Source organism: Orcinus orca, chromosome 10, assembly GCF_937001465.1.
Source record: "Orcinus orca chromosome 10, mOrcOrc1.1, whole genome shotgun sequence".
Taxonomy (NCBI): domain Eukaryota; kingdom Metazoa; phylum Chordata; class Mammalia; order Artiodactyla; family Delphinidae; genus Orcinus; species Orcinus orca.
The window spans coordinates 82,394,253-82,417,886 of record NC_064568.1 but is presented as its reverse complement, the minus strand read 5'-3'; the positions used below and the strand labels follow the sequence as shown (position 1 = coordinate 82,417,886).

The 23,634-nt window shown below is 51.0% G+C and overlaps 1 protein-coding gene across 11 annotated transcripts in view; it reads right to left on the bottom strand.

The window, feature by feature from the left end:
- TNXB (tenascin XB) overlaps positions 1-23,634 on the bottom strand; it is a 60,747-nt gene that overhangs the window by 14,102 nt on the left and 23,011 nt on the right. For 2 of the 11 annotated variants that reach the window (XM_049693546.1, XM_033417949.2), the window contains exons 11-20: positions 23,294-23,599; positions 21,377-21,709; positions 20,669-20,989; positions 17,127-17,432; positions 8,944-9,243; positions 7,361-7,648; positions 6,791-7,087; positions 5,956-6,270; positions 5,507-5,830; positions 4,796-5,116 (exon numbers count right to left, since the gene is read on the bottom strand). In XM_049693546.1, coding sequence (XP_049549503.1) covers positions 4,796-5,116; positions 5,507-5,830; positions 5,956-6,270; positions 6,791-7,087; positions 7,361-7,648; positions 8,944-9,243; positions 17,127-17,432; positions 20,669-20,989; positions 21,377-21,709; positions 23,294-23,599 — 3,111 coding nt within the window. Of the gene's footprint in view, positions 1-244; positions 578-2,291; positions 2,589-4,795; positions 5,117-5,506; positions 5,831-5,955; positions 6,271-6,790; positions 7,088-7,360; positions 7,649-8,943; positions 9,244-17,126; positions 17,433-20,668; positions 20,990-21,376; positions 21,710-23,293; positions 23,600-23,634 lie in introns of all 11 variants that reach the window. The other 9 variants (XM_033417948.2, XM_049693548.1, XM_049693549.1 and 6 more) reach the window with 9 other exon arrangements.

Sequence of the window (23,634 nt, the reverse complement as noted above, 5' to 3'; positions counted from 1 at the left end):
CTCATAAACATGCCTGGAGCCTCCAGGGTCAGCTGTGGGGGACCAGGGCAGCCACCAGCATGGCTCACAGAGGCCCTTCCCTGCCCAGGGGGACACATTGGTCCTCAGGGAGCCTGGAGGAGGCACACAGGGCACCATGGCTCAGCCTCGAGTAGAGGGGCCTCCTGCACCCCACTCACCCATCACCTGAGAGAGGGTGATCTTCCCACGAGGTCCCACCCTAGGGCTTCCACCATCCACTCACTTGTCACCCCGATGACAGAGACGGGGCCCATGCGCTGGCTGTCATGGAAGCCGTACAGGTTCATCTTGTACTTGTGGTCTGGCTCCAGGCCCGAGATGGTGACCCCGTCCTGGTGCCCTGGCACCCTCACTGCCTTGGGCTGCCCGTCTCCATTCTTGTACTGGATCAGGAAGTGGTCAAACTGGCCCTCGGGGATGGTCCAGGAGAGGCTCAGGGATTCGGGGGTGGCGTCTGTCACTGCCAGCTCCCCCAGGTGCGGCTTGACGGGAGGCTTGGGGGCTGTGGTGGGCAGGTCTGTTGGGGCTGGGGTCATTTCTTGGTCTTTTTCTGAGTCTGGATCAAGAGACAAAGAGAATGGGTGGACATGCTTTGTGGGTTCCCTCCTAACAGGGGATGGATTTCTCCCAGACACACCAGGGACCCTGCAGCCTGGAAGCCAGTGCTCCAGGATTAAGACATCATTTCCAGGACTTCCCTGGTGGCACAGTGGTTAAGAATCCGCCTGCCAATGCAGGGGACACGGGTTCGAGCCCTGGTCCGGGAAGATCCCACATGCCACGGAGCAACTAAGCCTGTGCGCCACAACTACTGTGCCTGCGCTCTACACCCCGCGAGCCACAACTACTGAGCCTGCGTGCCACAACTACTGAAGCCTGCGTGCCTAGAGCCCGTGCTCCTCAACAAGAGAAGCCACCGCAATGAGAAGCCCGCGTACCACAACAAAGAGTAGCCCCCGCTCGCCGCCACTAGAGAAAGCCCTCGCACAGCAACGAAGACCCAACGCAGCCAAATAAATAAATAAATACATTTACTTACTAAAAAAAAAAAAAGACATCATTTCCCTGGTTTGAATGTTCACTTTCTAGCAGACAGAGCACACACTTTTGGAGATGTCAAGATGGTAGGGTGGGACCCCTATGACCTCAACATGTGCAGCATGGAACCTGTAGGAGCTGCTGAGTAAATTCATTTAGTGGGACAGGACTAATGCTTTGTAATAGCACCACACCTAACCAACACGTCACATCAGGAGGTACATGTGCTCAGGTTTGTATTTTCCTTTAATACCTCCTCTGGTTTAGAAGTCTTTTCTGAGCATTTGAGAAACTAATTTAGATTTCACAGTTGAGGGCAAAGAGATGAGACCACATGAGATCATCTTTGTAGATGGGTTGCTTTTGGACCTTGTATTAATTCTCTTGCCATCTTACAGCAGGGATGACCCATCACGCCCACAGATTTTTTTTGTCTTTTCTGTTCTGCACAGGGTTTTATTCTGCCTTAATAGCTGAATTACAAAATCATCGTGTTTCATAACTCCATTGAGTTTGGGAACCAGGTTTTAAGCATGTAGAGGGTAACAGCTACAAAAGAGCTTAACGAAAGCAACCAACAGCCATGTCAGGGAGTAATTAATGAAGAGAAAATGCCTTGTTAAGTTGCACATATGACTAATATTAACTATTGAAGTAATAGTATCCATGTTAGCAGGATTCCATGTTGATACAGCATACATGGGTATCAGTTTGGGGGTTGGGGAACAAATACAATTGTACCCACTGAAATCAATGATAATTATAAGAATTCACCCCAAGGGTTTTCAAGAACTAATCTTCTTCCTCAGAAGGAGGGAGCCTGTAGTTACCAAACATTGTGTGTGAGACAAGCCACATTCATGCCCACCCTGCCAGACAGGTGTGGTTATTCCTTCTGTGTGGATAAGGATAGGGAGGCACAGAGAGGTTGAGTGACTCCCTCGAGGTCACACAGCTCTAATGGGCTGAGGCTAGGGCCAGCCCCAGGTCTGCCTGAGTCTGTGCTATTTCTCTGGCACACTGCCTCTTCAAGGACTCAAGAAGCCCACGTGTAAAGGGTGAGACAGCTAAGGTGACACCAAAGGCTTGGAGTGCAGACAGGCACAGAACTGCTCCCAGTAGCCTGGGAGGCTCAGTCTCAAAAACAGTGGGAGAAAAACACCTGGATACTGGCAATAAAAGGGAAACTGAGTCCAGCTCAGGGCAGGGCCAGTGTCCTATTGTACACTCACCAGTTAAACCGACAGTGGAGACAGGGCCCACGCGCTGGCCACTGTGGAAGCCGTACAGGTTCATCTTGTACTTGTGGTCTGGCTCCAGGCCCGAGATGGTGACCCCGTCCTGGTGCCCCGGCACCCTCACCGCCTTGGGCTGCCCGTCCCCGTTCTTGTACTGGACCAGGAAGTGGTCAAACTGGCCCTCGGGGACGTTCCAGAAGAGGCTCAGGGAGTCAGGGGTGGCGTCCGTCACAGTCAGTTCTCCCAGCTGTGGCTTCAAAGGGGGGCTGGCAGGGGGCTCCTCTTTAGGGGCTGGGAAGAGATGCAAACAGAATCGTTCCTGTTGCTGGAAGGAACTGTCGAGGCCCTGCTCTCCTGGATTCAGGCCCGAAGGTGGGCCAGCTATGTGGGCCTAACTTAAGATGCATTTCTGCTTATGAGCATCAAAAGCTCTTTGTGGCCTCCTTATGGTCCATCAAATGTGCCAGGCAGCTTACTGCCTCAAGGCCTTTGCACTGACTGCTCCCTCTTCCTGAATGTTCTTTCCCCAGATGTCTGCATGGCTCATGTTCACACTTCCTTTCATTCAAATGTCACCATCCCTTTAGGGCCTTCCCTGACCACCCTATTTAAAATCCCAATTCTCCCAATTTCATCCTATCTTTCTTACTTGGACCTGATTCCAACAACAAATTGCAAAATAACAATTATGACACAATCAGGAAACTGTAGCACTATCTGGATATCTGATTTTTTTTTTTTTTTTTTTTTTTGCGGTACGTGGGCCTCTCACTGTTGTGGCCTCTCCCGTTGCGGAGCACAGGCTCCGGACGCGCAGGCTCAGCGGCCATGGCTCACGGGCCTAGCTGCTCCGCGGCATGTGGGATCTTCCTGGACCGGGGCACGAACCCGCGTCCCCTGCATCGGCAGGCGGACTCTCAACCACTGCGCCACCAGGGAAGCCCTGGATATCTGATTTTTAAAGGTACAACCATTGTATCATGGTTATTTCTAAACAGTCTTTTTGAAAAGAGCAGTACACTTAAATATGTAATAACGGGGACTTCCCTGGTGGCGCAGTGGTTGAGAATCCACCTGCCAATGCAGGGGACACAGGTTCGATCCCTGGTCCGGGAAGATTCCACATGCTGCGGAGCAACTAAGCCCCTGTGCCACAACTACTGACCCCGTGTGCCACAACTACTGAAGCCCATGCGCCTAGGGTCCCTGCTCTGCAACAAGAGAAGCCACCGCAATGAGAAGCCCGTGCAGCACAACGAAGCCCGCTCGCTGCAACTAGAGGAAGCCCACGTGCAGCAGCAAAGACCCAACGCAGCCCAAAAAAAAAAAAAAAATGTAATGATGAAGTAAAGAGTGTATGGAATAAGTTTAAAAATATTGCAGCAGTATATCCATACAATGGAATATTATTTGGCTATAAAGGAATGAAGTACTGCTACATGCTACAACATGGATCAACCTCAAAAATGTGCTTGGTGGACTTCCCTGGTGGCACAGTGGCTGGGAGTCCGCCTGCCGATGCACGGGACACGGGGTCGTGCCCCGGTCCGGGAGGATCCCACGTGCTGCGGAGCGGCTGGGTCCGTGAGCCACGGCCGCTGAGCCTGCGCGTCTGGAGACTGTGCTCCGCAACGGGAGAGGCCACAGCAGTGAGAGGCCCGTGTACCGCAAAAAAACCCCCAAAAAAACCCCAAAAAACAAACCAAAAAAACCGTGCTTGGTAAAAGAAGCCAGACACAAAAGAACACGTATTGTATGATTCTAGTTATATGATGCGTCCAGAAAAGGCAAATCTACAGAGACAAAAAGTAGATTAGTGGGGACCGGAACTGGGCATGGGAATGGGTCTGGACACCAGGTTTCTTCTTGAGGTGATGGAAAAGTTCTAAAATTAGTAAGTGATGCTGGTTGTACAACTCTGTAAATACACTAAAATTGGTAAGTTGTATACTTAAAACAGGTGAATTTTATGGTATGTAAATTATACCTCAATAAAGCTGTTAATAAAGAAAACATGCTAGTCGGGGAGGGTGGGAAGTGAGTGGGGTCTGGATGAGCTAGACTGGCCAGGGGTTGAGTTTTGGTTGAAGTGGGGTGATTGACATATGGGAGTTCATTATGCTATTCTTTCTCTTTGGGTATATGTTTGAAATTTTATGTAATAAATACTTGTTGAGAATTAGCATTTCATGGCATTTGTCCCAACACCCAAAAAGAGCTCTTTTCAGAGTTCCCAGGCAAAGCAGAGAGCCACAAACAGGTCAGTGCATGACTGACTTGGAGGCTTCAGTCCCCAACGGCCTCTCTCAAATGGGCAAAGCACTTCCCTGGAACTCGTTCTTCCTGCCCCCAGATCACACCTGTCCTGAGGTGTTGAATGGACAATGGATGGGTTAGAGGTTCAGGAGTTTTAGGGTCCTGGGTCTTCAGTGGAAGACGCTCAAGAGGCTCTACTATCAGACCTTTCCTGAGACCTCATCCCGAGGGCCCTCACTCACCGGTCACGCCCACGGTGGACACGGGGCCCACACGCCGCCCCCCGTGCAGGCCGTACAGGTGCATCTTGTACTTGCGCCCGGGCTCCAGGCCCCCAGCGGTCACCTCACTCTCCTCGCCCCCGACACGCACCACCTGGGGCCCGTCCCTGCCCTTGTACTGGATGGTGAAGGAGTCGAAGTGGCCCTGGGGGACGGTCCAGGAGAGGCTCAGCGAGTCCGGGGAGGATCCTGTCACCGTCAGCTCCCCCAGGAGGGGCTCCTCGGGGGCCTCCGAGGCCTCTGTGCTGGGTTCTGTGGGGCTGGGGGTGTCTTCCTCTGCAGCTGAGAAGGAGAGACACAGAGAGGGTGAGGCAGGGTCCCAGGTGATGTCCTTGGGTCTCCTCCCAAGCCTTGGCCCCGGCTCCGGGCCCTGAAGTCAGTTCAGAGAAGCCCGTCCTTGGGGCTGGGTGGTCCTGTTCAGCTGACATCTCATAAACATGCCTGGAGCCTCCAGGGTCAGCTGTGGGGGACCAGGGCAGCCACCAGCATGGCTCACAGAGGCCCTTCCCTGCCCAGGGGGACACACTGGTCCTCAGGGAGCCTGGAGGAGGCACACAGGGCACCATGGCTCAGCCTCGAGTAGAGGGGCTTCCTGCACCCCACTCACCCATCACCTGAGAGAGGGTGATCTTCCCACGAGGTCCCACCCTAGGGCTTCCACCATCCACTCACTTGTCACCCCGATGACAGAGACAGGGCCCATGCGCTGGCTGTCATGGAAGCCGTACAGGTTCATCTTGTACTTGTGGTCTGGCTCCAGGCCCGAGATGGTAACCTCGTCCTCGTACCCTGGCACCCTCACAGCCTTGGGCTGTCCGTCCCCGTTCTTGTACTGAATCAGGAAGTGGTCAAACTGGCCCTCGGGAATGGTCCAGGAGAGGCTCAGGGATTCGGGGGTGGCGTCTGTCACTGCCAGCTCCCCCAGGCGAGGCGTGACGTGAGGCTCAGGGGTGGTAGAGGGAGATTCTGAAGGTTCATTCTCTTCCTCATTTGGGGCTGAACACAGACATGGAGAGAGAAGGACCTGAGAGACGGGCACAGTGTCCACGGGGACTCTGCCCTCCTCCGGGCCCTCACAGCCACCTGGAAGGAAGCCGAGTGGGCAGAGTTCTTTTGCTCACCTGTCAGGGCCTCGACGTGCACAGGACCCACACGCTGCCCATCGTGGAGACCGTACAGGCTCACCAGGTATCTGTGGTCGGATTCCAGGCCAGAGAGGGTGATGTCATTCTGGTTGCCCCCTAAATGGAGTACTTGGAGTTTCCCCTCCTCGTCTGTGTACTGGACCTCAAAGGAGTCAAATTCTCCCTCAGTCACGGTCCAGGAGAGATGCAGGGTGTGTGGGGTGCCCTCCTCCACAGTCACCTCCCCCAGACGGGGCTCAGATGCTGGAGGGCTGGGGGCCTCAGTCTCAGCTTCGACTTCTTCCCTGGGGGCTGGTTCAGAGAGACAGGTAGAGATGGGTGACTGGTTTGTCACTGCACCAAGACTCTCCAAGAGGATGGAAGGAGGGGAGGAGGTGAAGACAAGAGGTCAGTAATAAAAAGGACCAACTACTGATACACAGTGATGAATTTCAAAAGCATTATGTTAAGTGTAAGAAAAACACAAAAAACTGTGCACTGTATGATTCTGTTAAAGGAAAAGCTTAAAAAGGAAAAACTATAATGATAGAAAGCAATTAGTGACTGTCAGAAGCTGGGGGTGGGGAAAGTGACTGCAAATGAGCATAGGGAAACTTCTGGAGTCAATGTTTTCTATGTTTGTTGTGGTAATGGTTTCACTGAATTATGAGCTTAACATGGGTGAATTTTATTGTATGTAAATTATGCCTCTATGAAGCTGATCCCTTCCCCCAAAAGAAGGAGTGTAGGGAGCTCTGAACTCGTGTGGCTCCACCAGACCAGGAGAGCCAGGCGGGCAGGAGGCACAGTGTGTTCCCCCAGCTGCACTCACCGGTCACGGCGACGGTGGAGATGGGACCCACACGCTTGCCCTTGTATAGCCCGTAGAGCAGCAGCTTGTACCTGCGGGCAGGGTCCAGGCCTGAGACACTGACCTCCCTGAGGCTGCCCTCCACGGGCACCACCTGGGGTTGCCCATCTCTGTCCTTATACTGGACCACAAAGGAGTCAAACTGGCCCTCAGGGACCGTCCACGAGAGGCCCACGGAGTCTGATGTCACGCTGGTCACCTGCAGCTCCTCCCCCAGACGTGGTTTTGTTCCAGCCTCGTCCACAGCTCTCCGGGTCTCTGAGATGGAAACACAGAGAGGAAATGGTTGCGTTGTTTCTTGAAGGCTGGGTGATGCTGAAGGGAAGGACTGAGAGGTCTAAAGACAGGGCTGTGCGATGGCTGCAACCTGCAGGGCTGGATCTTCCGGCTTGTGCAAGGAGAGGGGGCACTGGATCCCAGCCACAACAGCTGGAGCCAAACAACAACCGTGATGGCAGCCACCGTAACTGACCACAGGACCTTCCCCTGGCCTCCAGATCAGAGATGCCCCCCTGCAGGGGCTGCCCTCACCTGTGGTGCCCTCGGCGGTGAGGGGGCCACGGCGCCTCTTGCCCAGGAGGCCGTAGAGAAGGAATCTGTACTTGCGGCTGGCGTCCAGAGGGCCGATGGTGACTGAGCGCTCGTGGCCCTCTGCAGGCACCACCCGGGGCCCGTCCCTGTCCTTGAACTGGACCACAAAGGAGTCAAAGTGGCCCTCGGGGACTGTCCAGGAGAGGCGCAGTGAGTCTGGGGTGGGGTCTGTCACCCACAGCTCCCCGAGACGGGGTGGGGCTCCTGGGCTGGTGTCACCTCGAGCAACTGACAGAGAGGAAAGGTTCTTGTGTTTATTTTTTTTTTCCAAAACGACTCCTTGACTGCCTCCCACTGGAGAATGGAAAAACCCAGAACTGCCCAAATGATCAGTGCTTCCCCCCAATATTTCCATCACCCTCCCATGCCTGCCAGCATCCCCAACTGGCCCTGCCTCTGTCCACTTAACCAGCGCAGGGAGGGGTCTTCTGTCCTGAGGCATCTCTGGGAGAAGAGATTCCCTAGCTAGCTGTTTATCTTATTCCTCTTGCTGTCCAGGCTCTAAGCACCTAATAGAGACTATTTCCTTAGCAGGGTGCAGCTTATCACAGGCTTGGTCTGCTTATTTCCTTTGGCCAAGGAACCCACTCTTTGTGATCTGACTGCTCCCTGGGGAAATCCAAGGGTCCTGGGGATGTCAGAGGGGGAACAGGATCCCTGATGGGGGCAGACAGCTGGTGGGGAGGTAAGGTATTACGATGGAGGTGACCCTCATAGGACCCAGTGGAGGAGTGGGGGCTGCCTATGTGTGAGGCGGGTATGGGGAGAAGAAGGGGAGCTCAGACGGGAGAAGGATCTGGTATCTGCCCAAGAGGCCATCCCGAGGCCTGAGAAGGAGCTGGCCTTCTGACTTCTTGGACAGCAAGGATGCTGACGGCATTGTTATTGTGAGAGTTTTCTGGCAACAGGGAGCCCCCAGGGGCAGGGGAGTGCCTGGACCAAAACCCAAGACAGGGGCACAGCTGGGCTGGGCCTGACTGGGTCTGACTGCGCAGCCAGTCTTGGGCTCCTCTGGGCCCCAGTTTCTGAAGCTCCAGGAAGAGGGCAGAGGAGGAAAGGGGTCCCTCTGGGGAGGCAGATATGGGACCCAGTGTGTCTGGGCCAGTAGGTGGGAAACTGGGTGAGAGTCAGAGGGAAGACTCCTCAGGAGGTGATGGCTACACAGGGCTGAGGACTCACAGGCCAAGGGAGGTGGAACGGCTCCTGGCTCCCTCCCCCGTATCTAGCCCTGCTGTTTCTCCTGTTCCACCTTCCAGGAAGGGGTCTGAAGGAGGCTCCCCCGTTCAACAGAAGTAGGAATTATGAGAAGAGGGGAAAAGTCAGCAGGGGAAACTGATCCAGGAACTGGCCCCATTTTCCTGGTTCTCATCTGCCTGGGATCGGGGCAGGCAACGTGGCTTTTCAAATAAAACGGAAGAGGTGGATGAAGCGGAGACCCGGCGGAAGGGAGAGGTGATAGGGCAGCGTGAGGAAGGGCAGCAGGGCTGGGGCCTCAGGCTCAGCTTCGTGGGCGTCCCTCTCACCTGTCTTTGCCTCCACAGAGACTGGGCTGTGGCGTTTCCCGTCCTGGATCCCAAAGAGCAGGAACTTGTACTTCCTGCCGGGCTCCAGGCCGGCGATGGTGACCTCACGCTGGTCTGCAGCCACAGGCACCGCCTGGGGCTGCCTGTCCCTGTCCTTGTACTGGACCACGAAGGAGTCGAATTCACCCTCGGGGACTGTCCAGGAGAGGCCCACGGAGTCCGGGGTCACGTCCGTCACTGTCAGCTCCCGCAGACGTGGCTCAAGGGGGCGCTCTGTGCCCGGGGCTGGAGAGAGCGGAGCTAGGATCCAGGAGGACAAAGAACATGGCTGAGACCTCTGGCGGGAGAACTCCCCCCTCACAGGGCGGCTGGGCTCCGAGGGCCTTAGAGGGCTTTGAACTGAGATGGGAAACAGTTACATCTCTTTTGCACTGATCTCTAAGTGAAATGTAGCATTTCTTTCAATGATGAATATAGGAAACCAACCACGGTGGTACTAGCAGTGCTTGTAACCCTGTCACCAATAGGAATCACAGAGATTGTCACATCACCTTAAAATTACTGCAGAAACTTCAAAATACCCTTTACAGAGATTGGTTCAAGATGGCGGAGTAGAAGGACGTGAGCTCACTCCCTCTTGCAAGAGCACTGGAGTCACAACTAACTGCTGAACAATCATCGACAGGAAGACACTGGAACTCACCAAAAAAGATACCCCACATCCAAAGACAAAGGAGAAGTCACAGTGAGATGGTAGAGGGGTGCAATCACAATAAAATCAAATCCCATTAACTGCTCGGTGGGTGACTCACAGACTGGAGAACACTTATACCACAGAAGTCCACCTACTGGAGTGAAGGTTCTGAGCCCCACGTCAGGCTTCCCAAACTGGGGGTCGGGCAATGGGAGGAGGAATTCCCAGAGAATCAAACTTTGAAGGCTAGTGGGATTTGATTGCAGGACTTCGACAGGACTGGGGGAAACAGAGACTCCACTCTGGGAGGGCACATACAAAGTAGTGCGCACATCAGAAACCAGGGGAAGGAGCAGTGAACCCAGAGGAGGCTGAAGCAGACCTACCTGCTAGTGTTGGAGGGTCTCCTGCAGAGGCCGGGGGTGGCTGTGGCTCATTATGAGGACAAGGACACTGGCAGCAGAAGTTCTGGGAAGTACTTCCTGGCATAACCCTTCCCGGAGTCCACCATTAGCCCCACCAAAGAGCCGGGTAGGCTCCAGTGCTGGGCCGCCTCAGGCCAAACAACCAACAGGGAAGGAACCCAGCCCCACCCATCAGCAGACAAGTGGATTAAAGTTTTACTGAGCTCTGCCCACCAGAGCAACACCCAGCTCTACCCACCACCAGTCCCTCCCATCAGGAAACTTGCACAAGCCTCTTAGATAGCCTCATCTACCAGAGGGCAGATAGCAGAAGCAAGAAGAGCTACAATCCTGCAGCCTGTGGAACAAAAACCACATTCACAGAAAGATAGACAAGACGAAAAGGCAGAGGGCTATGTACCAGATGAAGGAACAAGATAAAACACTAGAAAAACAACTAAATGAAGTGGAGATAGGCAACCTTCCAGAAAAAGAATTCAGAATAATGATAGTGAAGATGATCCAGGATTTCGGGAAAAGAATGGAGGCAAAGATAGAGAAGATGCGCGAAATGTTTAACAAAGACATAGAAGAATTAAAGAACAAACAAACAGAGATGAGCAATACAATAACTGAAATGAAAACTACACTAGAAGGAATCAACAGCAGGATAACTGAGGCAGAGAAAGGATAAGTGACCTGGAAGACAGAATGGTGGAATTCACTGCTGCTGAACAGAATAAAGAAAAAAGAATGAAAAGAAGTGAAGACAGACTAAGAGACCTCTGGGACAACATTAAACGCAACAACATTTGCATTATAGGAGTCCCAGAAGGAGAAGAGAGAGAGAAAGGACCCAAGAAAATATTTGAAGAGATTATAGTCAAAAACTTCCCTAACATGGGAAAGGAAAGAGCCACCCAAGTCCAGGAAGCGCAGAGAATCCCATAGAGGATAAACCCAAGGAGAAACACGCCGAGACACATAGTAATCAAATTGGCAAAAACTAAAGACAAAGAAAAATTATTGAAAGCAGCAAGGGAAAAACGACAAATAACATACAAGGGAACTCCCATAAGGTTAACAGCTGATTTCTCAGCAGAAACTCTACAAGCCAGATGGGGGTGGTATGACATATTTAAAGTGATGAAAGGGAAGAACCTACAACAAAGATTACTCTACCCGGCAAGGCTCTCATTCAGATTCGATGGAGAAATCAAAAGCTTTACAGACAAGCAAAAGCTAAGAGAATTCAGCACCACCAAACCAGCTCTACAACAAATGCTAAAGGAACTTCTCTAAGTGGGAAACACAAGAGAAAAAAAGGACCTACAAAAACAAACCCAAAACAATTAAGAAAATGGTCATAGGAACATACATATCGATAATTACCTTACATGTGAATGGATTAAATGCTCCAACCAAAAGACACAGGCTTGCTGAATGGATACAAAAACAAGACCCATATATATGCTGTCTACAAGAGACCCACTTCAGGCATAGGGACACATACAGACTGAAAGTGAGGGGATGGAAAGAGATACTCCATTCAAATGGAAATCACAAGAAAGCTGGAGTAGCAATACTCATATCAGATAAAATAGACTTTAAAATAAAGAATGTTACAAGAGACAACAAAGGACACTACATAATGATCAAGGGATCAATCCAAGAAGAAGATATAACAATTATAAATATATATGCACCCAACATAGGAGCACCTCAATACATAAGGCAACTGCTAACAGCTGTAAGAGAGGAAATCGACAGTAACACAATAATAGTGGGGGACTTTAACACCTCACTTACACCAATGGACAGATCAGCCACACAGAAAATTAATAAGGAAATGCAAGCTTTAAATGGCACAATAGACCAGATAGATTTAATTGATATTTATAGGACATTCCATCCAAAAACAGCAGATTACACTTTCTTCTCAAGTGCACACGGAACCTTCTCCAGTATAGATCACATCTTGGGTCACAAATCAAGCCTCAGTAAATTTAAGAAAACTGAAATCATATCAAGCATTTTTTTTTTTTTTTTTTTTGAAGCATGCGGGCCTCTCACTGCTGTGGCCTCTCCCGTTGTGGAGCACAGGCTCCGGACGCACAGGCTCAGCGGCCATGGCTCACAGGCCCAGCCGCTCCGCGGCATGTGGGATCTTCCCAGACTGGGGCACGAACCCGGTGCCCCGGGTTCATGCTTGATATGGGAAGCCCCATATCAAGCATTTTTTCTGACCACAACACTATGAGATTAGAAATCAATTACAGGGAAAAAAATTTTAAAAACACAAACACATGGAGGCTAAACAATACGTTACTAAATAACCAAGAGATCACTGAAGAAATCAAAGAAGAAATCAAAAAAAACCTAGAGACAAATTACAATGAAAACATGACTATCCAAAACCTATGGGATGCAGCAAAAGCAGTTCTAAGAGGGAAGTTTGTAGCAATAAAAGCCTACCTCAAGAAACAAGAAAAATCTCAAATAAACAATCTAACCTGACACCCAAAGGAACTAGAGAAAGAACAAACAAAGCCCAAAGTTAGTAGAAGGAAAGAAATCATAAAGATCAGAGCAGAAATAAATGAAATAGAAACAAAGAAAACAATAGCAAAGATCAATAAAACTAAAAGATGGTTCTTTGAGAAGATAAACAAATTGATAAACCATTAGCCAGACTCATCAAGAAAAAGAGGGAACCTACTAGAGAAGGGACTTGAGGATATGGGGAGGGGGAAGGGTAAACTGTGACAAAGTGAGAGAGTGGCATGGACATATATACACTACCAAACATAAAATAGATAGCTAGTGGGAAACAACTGCATAGCACAGGGAGATCAGCTAGGTGGTTTGTGACCACCTAGAGGGGTGGGATAGGGAGGGTGGGAGGGAGGGAGATGCAAGAGGGAAAAGATATGGGAACATATGTATATGTATAACTGAGTCACTTTGTTATAAAGTAGAAACTAACATACCATTGTAAAACAATTATACTCCAATAAAGATGTTAAAAAAAACAAAATAAAATATGACACAAATGAACTGATCTATGAAACAGAAACAGAATCAGGGACATACAGAATAGACTGGTGGGACTTCCCTGGTGGCACAGTGGTTGAGAATCTGCCTGCCAATGCAGGGGACACGGGTTTGATCCCTGGTCCAGGAAGATCCCACATGCCATGGAGCAACTAAGCCCATGCACCACAACTACTGAGCCTGCGCTCTAGAGCCCGCGTGCCACAACTACTGAAGCCCGCATGCCTAGAGCCCACGTTCCGCAACAAGAGAATCCACCACAATGAGAAGTCCGTGCACTGCAACAAGAGTAGTCCCTGCTCACGGCAACTGGAGAAAGCCCGCGCGCAGCAACAAAAACCCAACCCAGTCAAAAATAAATAAAATTAAATATTTTAAAAAAAAGAAAAAGAGGGAGAGGACTCAAATCAATAAAATTAGAAACGAAAAAGGAGAAGTTACAACAGACACTGCAGAAATACAAAGCATCCTAAGAGACTACTATAAGCAACTCTATGGAATAAAATGGACAACCTGGAAGAAATGGACAAATTCTTAGAAAGGTATAACCTTCCAAGACTGAACCAGGAAGAAATAGAAAATATGAACTGACCAATCACAAGTAATGAAATTGAAACTGTGATTAAAAATCTTACAACAAACAAAAGTCCAGGACCAGATGGCTTCACATGTGAATTCTATCAAACATTTAGAGAAGAGCTAACACCCATCCTTCTCAAACTCTTCCAAAGTTGCAGAGGAAGGAACACTCCCAAACTCATTCTATGAGGCCACCATCACCCTGATACCAAAACCAGACAAAGATGCTACAAAAAGAAAATTACAGACCAATATCACTGATGAATACAGATGCAAAAATCCTCAACAAAATACTAGTAAACAGAATCCAACAACACATTAAAAGGATCATACACCATGATCAAGTGGGATTTATCCCAGGGATGCAAGGATTCTTCAATATACGCAAATCAATCAATGTGATACACTGTATTAACAAACTGAAGAATAAAAACCATATGATCATCTCAATAGATGCAGAAAAAGCTTTTGACAAAATTCAACACCGATTTATGATAAAAACTCTCCAGAAAGTGGACATAGAGGTAACCTACCTCAACATAATAAAGGCCATATACGACAAACCCACAGCAAACATCATTCTCAATGGTGAAAAACTGAAAGCGTTTCCTCTAAGATCAGGAACAAGACAAGGATGTCCACTCTCACCACTATTATTCAACATAGTTTTTGAAGTCCTAGCCATGGCAATCAGAGAAGAAAAAGACATAAAAGGAATACACATTGGAAAAAAAGAAGTAAAACTGTCACTGTTTGCAGATGACATGATACTATACATAGAGAATCCTAAAGATGCCACCAGAAATCTACTAGAGCTAATAAATGAATTTGGTAAAGATGCAGGATATAAAATTAATGCACAGAAATCTCTTGCATTCCTATACACTAATGATGAAAAATCTGAAAGAGAAATTAAGGAAATACTCCCATTTACCACTGTAACAAAAAGAATAAAACACCTAGGAATAAACCTACCTAGGGAGACAAAAGACCTGTATGCAGAAAACTATAAGACACTGATGAAAGAAATTAAAGATAATACAAACAGATGGAGAGATATACCATGTTATTGGATTGGAAGAATCAATATTGTGAAAATGACTATACTACCAAAGCAATCTACAGATTCAGTGAAATCCCTATCAAATTACCAATGGCATTTTTACAGAACTAGAACAAAAAAATCTTAAAATTTGTATGGAAACACAAAAGACCCTGAATATCCAAAGCAGTCTTGAGGGAAAAAAACATAACTGGAGGAATCAGACTCCCTGACTTCAGATGATACTACAAAGCTACAGTAATCAAGACAATATGGTACTGGCACAAAAACAGAAATATAGATCAATGGAACAGGATAGAAAGCCCAGAGATAAACTCACACATCTATGGTCAACTAATCTATGACAAAGGAGGCAAGGATATCAAATGGAGAAAAGACAGTCTCTTCAATAAGTGGTGCTGGGAAAACTGGACAGCTACATGTAAAAGAATGAAATTAGAACACTCCCTAACACCATACACAAAAATAAACTCAAAATGGATTAGAGACCTAAATGTAAGACTGGACACTATCAAACTCTTAGAGGAAAACACTCTTTGACATAAATCACAGCAAGATCTTTTTTGATCCACCTCCTAGAGTAATGGAAATAAAAACAAAAATAAACAAATGGGACCTAATGAAACTTAAAAGCTTTTGCAAAGCAAAGAAAACTACAAACAAGACGAAAAGACAACCCTCAGAATGGGAGAAAATATTTGCAAACGAATCAATGGACAAAGGATTAATCTCCAAAATATATAAACAGCTCATGCAGCTCAATATTAAAAAAACAAACAACCCAGTCCAAAAATGGGCAGAAGACCTAAATAGACATTTCTCCAAAGAAGACATACAGATGGCCAAGAAGCACATGAAAAGCTGCTCAACATCACTAATTATTAGAGAAATGCAAGTCAAAACTACAATGAGGTATCACCTCACACCAGTTAGAATGGGCATCATCAGAAAATCTATAAACAGCAAATGCTGGAAAGGGTGTGGAGAAAAGGGAACCCTCTTGCACTGTTGGTAAGAATGTAAACTGATACAGCCACTATGGAGAACAGTATGGAGGTTCCTTAAAAAACTAAAAATAGAATTACCATATGACCCAGAAATCCCACTACTGGGCATATACCCAGTATATGAGAAAACCATAATTCAAAAAGACACATGCACCCCAATGTTCATTGCAGCACTATTTACAATAGCCAGGTCATGGAAGCAGCCTAAAAGCCCATCAACAAATGATAAAGAAGATGTGGTACATATATACAATGGAATATTACTCAGCCGTAAGAAAGAACGAAATTGGGTGATTTGTGGAGACGTGGATGGACCTAGAGTCTGTCATACAGAGTGAAGTAAGTCAGAAAGAGAAAAACAAATATTGTATATTAACGCATATATGTGGAACCTAGAGAAATGGTGCAGATGAACCGGTTTGCAGGGCAGAAGTTGAGACACAGATGTAGAGAACAAATGTATGGACACCAAGGGGGGAAAGTGGCGGGGGTGGTGGTGGTGGTGGTGGGATGAACTGGGAGATTGGGATTGACATGTATACACTAATATGTATAAATTGGATAACTAATAAGAACCTGCTGTATAAAAAGATAAAATAAAATTCAAAAATTAAAAAAAATACTCTTTACACTCATCACTGCTTCTAAATGTGGGTAGGTTATTAAACATGCCACTAAGTCTTGCTATTTAATGAACTAATGATGAAGTTCCTGTATTACTGAATCATAAATTCGAGTTTTAAAATATTTTTGATAATTGGTTAATCAATAGAATTGGTTACCTTTGTAATCCTATGTGTTTTACTTTATGGATTTTAAGACATTGCTCTGAAAGGGGTTTACTGGTCTCACCAGACACCATAGCACAAAACTGGTGGCAACCTGTGCCCAGGAAGCATGAGGGGTGGGAGAGGCTGGGAGCCATGAGCAAGGGCCGCTTCCCTGAGGGATCGAGATTCTGGCTTGGCCAGAAGGGAACACAGCTCAGGCCAGGGGGCTGAGGGCCCCTGAGAAGAGATTCAAGGGATGTGTGTTCTTTAACCCCAATGAAAAAGGGCAGCAGGGGGAGGTGGTAGCTGGGTCCAAGTCACAGCAGGTTGTAAAGAGAGGGAAGGAAACAGCTGTGGACAGTCAGAGAGACAGCGTTTGGCTAGACTCAGGTCAGATGGGAGGAAGACAATCCTGCCTGGGGGAGGAGACAGAGTGGAGGTGGAGACTGGAGGGTAGGGAAGGTTCCAGCTCAGGAGAGGAGCCAAGGGCTCAGGTAATAGACTGGGGAGGACCTGCAGGGGCCACTGAGGCAGGACCTGAGAGAGAGGCTAGGGGAGGGGGTGGCCCCGGGTAACCAGGGATGGGATCTACCTTTACCCACGCTCACTCACCAGTCATGGCTACCACAGAGAGGGGGCCCACGCGCTGCCCACCATGTAGCCCGTACAAGTTCATCTTGTATTTGCGTGCGGGCTCCAGGCCAGGGACAGTGGCCTCTCGCTGGTCTGCGGCCACAGGCACCGCCTGGGGCTGCCCGTCCCTGTCCTTGTACTGGACCACGAAGGAGTCAAACTGGCCCTCAGGGACTGTCCATGCAAGGCCCACGGAGCTGGGGGTCACATCTGTCACTGTCAGCTCCCCGAGGCGTGGCTCCCGGGGGGGCTCGGTGGCTGCGGGAGTCTCTTCTGGTTGTGGAGCTGAGATAGAGATGGTGGGAGGCTGTTAGGAAAAGCCCCTCTTCCCCTTGTAGTAATCATGTGTGTTGTTTTTGTGTGCCCACCGGGTGGTTCTGATGTAAGACTACACTGATTGGCGACATCTGTCTGGCCAACAACCCTTCACTAAATCCCTGCCAGAATCCGGGGCTGTGCTTGCGGGGAGGGGTGTCAGCCACCACTGAGATCCTGGGAAAGTGGCTGAAGTTCCATCTGTGCATCTCTGGCTCCAAAGACCTCCCTTCCAGACCTCCCTGCTGGCCCCCAGACTTGTGTTTGCTCAGCGTCTTCCTTGGGTGCCTAACTGATGTCTCAAACTCAACAAGTCCAAAACCGAGCTCAGGGGCTGCTGCCACACCTGCTCCCTCCCCAGCTTTCCCACCTCAGCAAAACCACAGCTTCATTCTCCGAGTCATCCCTGAGTCCTCTCTTCCACCCCTCGGCAGGCCTGCGAGGAAATCCTGTCCGCACTACCTTCAGAAGCTGACCCCCTTCCCCCTCCCCAACTCCACCGCCACCATCCCTAAGCACACATGCTCTTACTGGACTATAGCACAGTCTCCTAAATCCCCTCCCTCCTCCACCCTCATCCCCTTTGCTCTGTTCCCCACTGTTAACACATTAGTCAGAGTCTGTTCCCGCAATGGCTTCCATCTCACTCAGAGAAAAAAACAGGTCCTTACAATGACCTCCAAGGCCCCACCTGTTTATCTCTCACATCACCCTCCCCATTCCAAAACTTTCCTCACTGGTCCACAGACATTCAGGCACCTTCCCTCTGCTCCAGATGCTCTTCCCCAGAGGCCTGCGTGGCTTGTCCTCTCCCTCCTGCAGGTCCTTTTCTCAGGGAGGCCCTTTCCTGCCTGCTTCCCGCCCACTCACCATCTCACCTACTGGGCTTTGCTTTTCTCCCCAGCTCTTGTCACTGTCACATACGGTCTCACTGACATATTTGTGCAATTTGGTGCCTGTCTCCCTCTGACAGAATGTGAGCTCTCAGCAGGAGCTTTGCCTTGTTCGCTGTTGTGTCCCTAGCACTGGCACCCAGTGGGAGCTCCACAAATGTTTGTTAAATGAATGAATGGTCTGCACATCTGGAAAAGGCCAAGCTCAGGACCTGCTGGTCCCCATTGCCCCAGAATGAGCTGAATCTGGGAAGCCCTGCTCATTAGTGACCAGCCTGGAAGGTGGTCCCAAGAGGCAACTGGCAGAGGGGTAGCTGGGTGAGTGGGGTTCCCAAGAGCTTGTTTCTCTGGCTCCTGTGGGAGGACAAGACTAGGCTCTGTACTGATAAAACCTGCTTTAAAAACAGGCGGGGGGCTTCCCTGGTTGCGCAGTGGTTGAGAGTCTGCCTGCCGATGCAGGGGACACGGGTTCGTGACCCGGTCTGGGAGGATCCCACATGCCGTGGAGCGGCTGGGCCCGTGAGCCGTGGCCGCTGGGCCTGCGCATCTGGAGCCTATACTCCGCTACGGGAGAGGCCACAATGGTGAGAGGCCCACGTACCACAAAAAAAACAAACAAACAAACAAAAAAAAACAGGCTGGCATGGGACTTCCCTGGTGGTCCAGTGGTTAGGGCTCCACGCTTCCACTGTAGGGGGCACGGGTTCAATCCCTGGCCGGGGAACTAAGATCCCACCAGCCGTGTGGTGTGGCCAGGTTGGAGGTGAGGCCTCAGGAGGATAGCAATAAGTCTGAGTGGGGAGGGCAGGGATGCAGGCAGCTGAAGGTGGGCCAGAACAACCATCACATACTGAGCTTCTCCCAGGTACAGGTGCCAGGCCACGCGTGCGTTGTGTTTCATTTCATTTGCCTTCTAGCTCTGCTGGTTCCTTTAGCATCTGTTTCCTGCGTCTCTGTACTTCTTTCCATGAGAGAGAGAAACTGTCCCTCACCATCAAGCCTTATCATTGGTGGTCTGGCTTAACCGGGAAAGGTGGAATGATAGCTACCCATGAGTACCGCAGGCCCTATGCTGCATTTGGCATAATCCTTTCCCAAGTTAGCCCTGTTTCTAAAGCTGCATGCTAGTTCTTCTCCTAGCAGCGGTTCACCACGCGCTGTGTGCCAGGGGCCGGCCCCGGGTCAGCTCCGCGGGCTCCAGCTGCCTATCACCTTCCTGCTCAGATGATGAGCGCCATCGCACAGCTAAGAGCTGAGAAGCCAGGAACGGAACTCAGTTGCTCCGATTCCAAGATTCAGTTTTCCTCTACTGCACCGCCTCAGTCAGTGCCCGACACTGTCCATCCTTACCCAGGGACCAGTGTGGCTGCCCCGGACAGATGGATGGACTGAGGGTGGCTCCAGGAAAAACCTCGGCCACATTTTCTGGGCCTGGCATGAGCCTCCATCCTGCTACTTCAGGCCTGCAGGACAGTACCTCAGGGAGGATTTCCCCTCTCCCTACTCTCTGTGCTGATTAAAGAAAGAAAAGAAATCGGGAGTGGAAGCTTCTGGAAACTAAGCCAAACAAGTCCCTTTGAGAAGTACAGAAACCATGCTCTGGAAACCTGTTTCTCTGCTTTTTAAAATCTTCCCCTTTATATTAAAAGTTGCTTTTGAAAAAGCTGTGTCTTTGTTTCAGTGAACAAAGGAGAAAAGAGATGCCCCTTGCTGGGGCCAAGCTGGGCAGATTAGCAGGAGGGTCCCAGAGGCCTGTCTGTGATCTGGCCCCTCACGCTGGGGCTCTGGAGAGTAGGTGCCCAGGCTGGTCCTCTGTGGTGGCTGAGTGGCCCTGTACCCGGGTGGAAGGGACATTCTTCCTTGCTATAACCACTCACTGGATGAGCAGTAAAGAAAGTTTCCAGCTGCACTGGTGCAGAGGGCAATGTCTCATGGACATTCTGAATATTTAAGCTGAACCAGCCAAAGGGGACAGAGCAGACCCCAGGCTAAGGACAAATGTAGTAACCATAGCAGCAAACATTGCCAGCATGTTTACTTGCTGCCAGACCCTTTCTTAGGTCTGTTAACTCATTTAATCTCACAACGGTTCTGTGAGGTAGGTGTTACTATCCCCATTTTACAGCTGAGGAAACAGGCACAGAAAGTTTAAGACTTGCTCAAAGTCATGCAGCTGGATGTAGCCCAGTCCCCCGTGAGCTGTTCTTTCTAGGTCTTCCACAGGCAGGTGGGGGAGGCAATGGAGGGCAATGCCACAGGGAGGCTGGGGGCCACTGGTGGGACGAAAACAAACAAGCCCCCGCCCTCACTCACCGGTCACGCCCACGGTGGACACAGGGCCCACACGCCGCCCCCCGTGCAGGCCGTACAGGTGCATCTTGTACTTGCGCCCGGGCTCCAGGCCCCCAGCGGTCACCTCACTCTCCTCGCCTCCGACACGCACCACCTGGGGCCCGTCCCTGCCCTTGTACTGGACGGTGAAGGAGTCGAAGTGGCCCTGGGGGACGGTCCAGGAGAGGCTCAGCGAGTCCGGGGAGGATCCTGTCACCGTCAGCTCCCCCAGGAGGGGCTCCTCGGGGGCCTCCGAGGCCTCTGTGCTGGGTTCTGTGGAGCTGGGGGTGTCTTCCTCTGCAGCTGAGGAGAGACACAGAGAGGGTGAGGCAGGGTCCCAGGTGATGTCCTTGGGTCTCCTCCCAAGCCTTGGCCCCGGCTCCGGGCCCTGAAGTCAGTTCAGAGAAGCCCATCCTTGGGGCTGGGTGGTCCTGTTCAGCTGACATCTCATAAACATGCCTGGAGCCTCCAGGGTCAGCTGTGGGGGACCAGGGCAGCCACCAGCATGGCTCACAGAGGCCCTTCCCTGCCCAGGGGGACACACTGGTCCTCAGGGAGCCTGGAGGAGGCACACAGGGCACCATGGCTCAGCCTCGAGTAGAGGGGCCTCCTGCACCCCACTCACCCATCACCTGAGAGAGGGTGATCTTCCCACGAGGTCCCACCCTGGGGCTTCCACCATCCACTCACTTGTCACCCCGATGACAGAGACGGGGCCCACGCGCTGGCTGTCATGGAAGCCGTACAGGTTCATCTTGTACTTGTGGTCTGGCTCCAGGCCCGAGATGGTGACCCCGTCCTGGTGCCCAGGCACCCTCATCACCTTGGGCTGCCCGTCCCTGTCTCTGTACTGGACGGTGAAAGAGTCCAAGTGGCCCTGGGGGACGGTCCAGGAGAGGCTCAGCGAGTCCGGGGAGGATCCTATCACTGTCAGCTCCCCCAGGAGGGGCTCCTCGGGGGGCTCTGGTGCCTCTGTGCTGGGCTCTGTGGGGCTGGGGGTCTCGTCCACGCCTTCCTGCGGGGCTGAGAGAAGAGATTAGACTTTACAGGTGATGTGCTTTGTGGTGATGTTAATCGTGACAATAAAGTACATTTGGCAAATATACTCTTCAAGCTCTCAGCTTAGGGGTTCCTGTAGCCTTTGTATTAGCCATTCAGTAACTCATCAAAGGAGACAGGGCTGAGACAGGCCCCTAAACCTCGTCAGTGCTGGACGACTGCACTGTGGGGGTAGGGGGCCACCTCTCACATCTGAGAAAGGAGACGAGATGGGAAGAGAGGGAACTCTGAGGGATGCTTCTCTGCTGTGTTCATGGACAGTGCTGAGCACAGGAGAGCGAGGGGGCAGTAAGGCTTCTTCCCACTGTGTTCCTCCCTTTCAGCTCCACTGACCAGGACAGGAAATGGGATGTGCTCCGCTAAGGCTTCCCTGGGCAACCCTGCCTCTCCCTCCACTTCAGACAAGAGCAGGAGCGGGGCGTGGGCGGGGGAGATGTTGCGGATGGCGCTGGGGGCTGTGGAGGGCCGTGCTCTTCCCCGGCCTGGGCTAGAGTCACAGCCCCGAGGCATCTGCCCACCGTCTGCAGCAGCTAGGTCTTTGCTGAGGCTCCATGGGGCGGGGAGACTGGCACAGGGAAGCCAGCCCTTCTGTGACTCACTCCACGGTCCATGGGGGACTGCTAAGGAGACAGGAGATTGAGGAGGCAGCAGGCAAGAATGATAACCCAGGCAAGGATGGGGAAGGTGGGGAGGTGAGGAGAGTAAAAGGATACTGGGAAGCGAGAGGATCAGGGAGAAATAGTAGCTCACTCTTCAATGGCAGTTTTGATGTGCCAGGCACTGTTCTAGGTGCCATATGTATATTAACTCATTTAATTCTAACAACTCTGTGAAGCTGTTACCATTATCATCCCCATTTAACAGATGAGAAAGCTGAGGCCCAGAGAGGTTCAGTAACTTGCACAAGATCCCAGAGCTAGGATTAAAATCCAGGCAGTTGGCTCTAGAGCCCATGCTCCCAACCGCGATGCTACACAGCCATGGAAATGGTGCTGGATGGGGGAGGCTGGGCCCATGGAGGAATGCAGGGCAGGGGGGCTGAAAGTGAGCCCTTTGCCCTGCTCCAAGCTGGCTGGGAGTCAGGGGGCTGGGAGGAGGCTGGGGAAACATGGAGCTCATGTTCCTTGGATTTGCCAGCTCTGAACAGAGCAGCTATGGCGGGAGGGTGTGGGCAGCAGGCAACAGAAGCTCAGAAATGACTACAACCTGAGCCAGGGGAAGAAGGCCAGCAAAGACCGCGGGGAAAGAACACAGGGGCTGAGGACATCCACGGGGAGGACAGCCCGGGACGAAGGGGTGATTCCCAGTGCTCAGAATGTGGGAAATGGGGTCTGTTCTTGGAGATGGAGAAGCAGGGCCAAGAAAGTTTGGTCAGGGGCTGGCGGCTGGATGCAAAGTCCTGGGATGTCGGGAAGTAGACTGTGGAGGTTTGGCAGAACTGGAGCCGAGAAAGAGAAGGTGGAGGGAAGTGTGAAGGATCCCTGGTCAGGTCCTGCTCACAGGGCTATGGGTTGGCCAGGGAGGGAGCCCCGTGCAGCCCTGACTCACCTGTGGTGGCCACCACGGACACAGGCCCCACGCGCTGCCTGCCATGAAGCCCGTAAAGGTTCATCTTATACTTCCGGTCAGACTCCAGGCCGGGGACGGTGACCTCATTCTCATGCCCCCTGATGGGCACTGCCTGGGCCCGCCCCTGCGCATCCTTGTACTGGACCATGAAGGAGTCAAAAGCGCCCTGGGCCACCGTCCAGGACAGGCGCAGGGAGTCTGGGGCGCTGCCGGTCACTGTCAGCTCCCCCAGCAGGGGCTGCTCAGGGGACTCTGGGTGGCGGGGCTCCTCTCTCTTCTCTGGGGCTGTAAATGAGAGGATCCAGGCAGGGCTGAGCTGG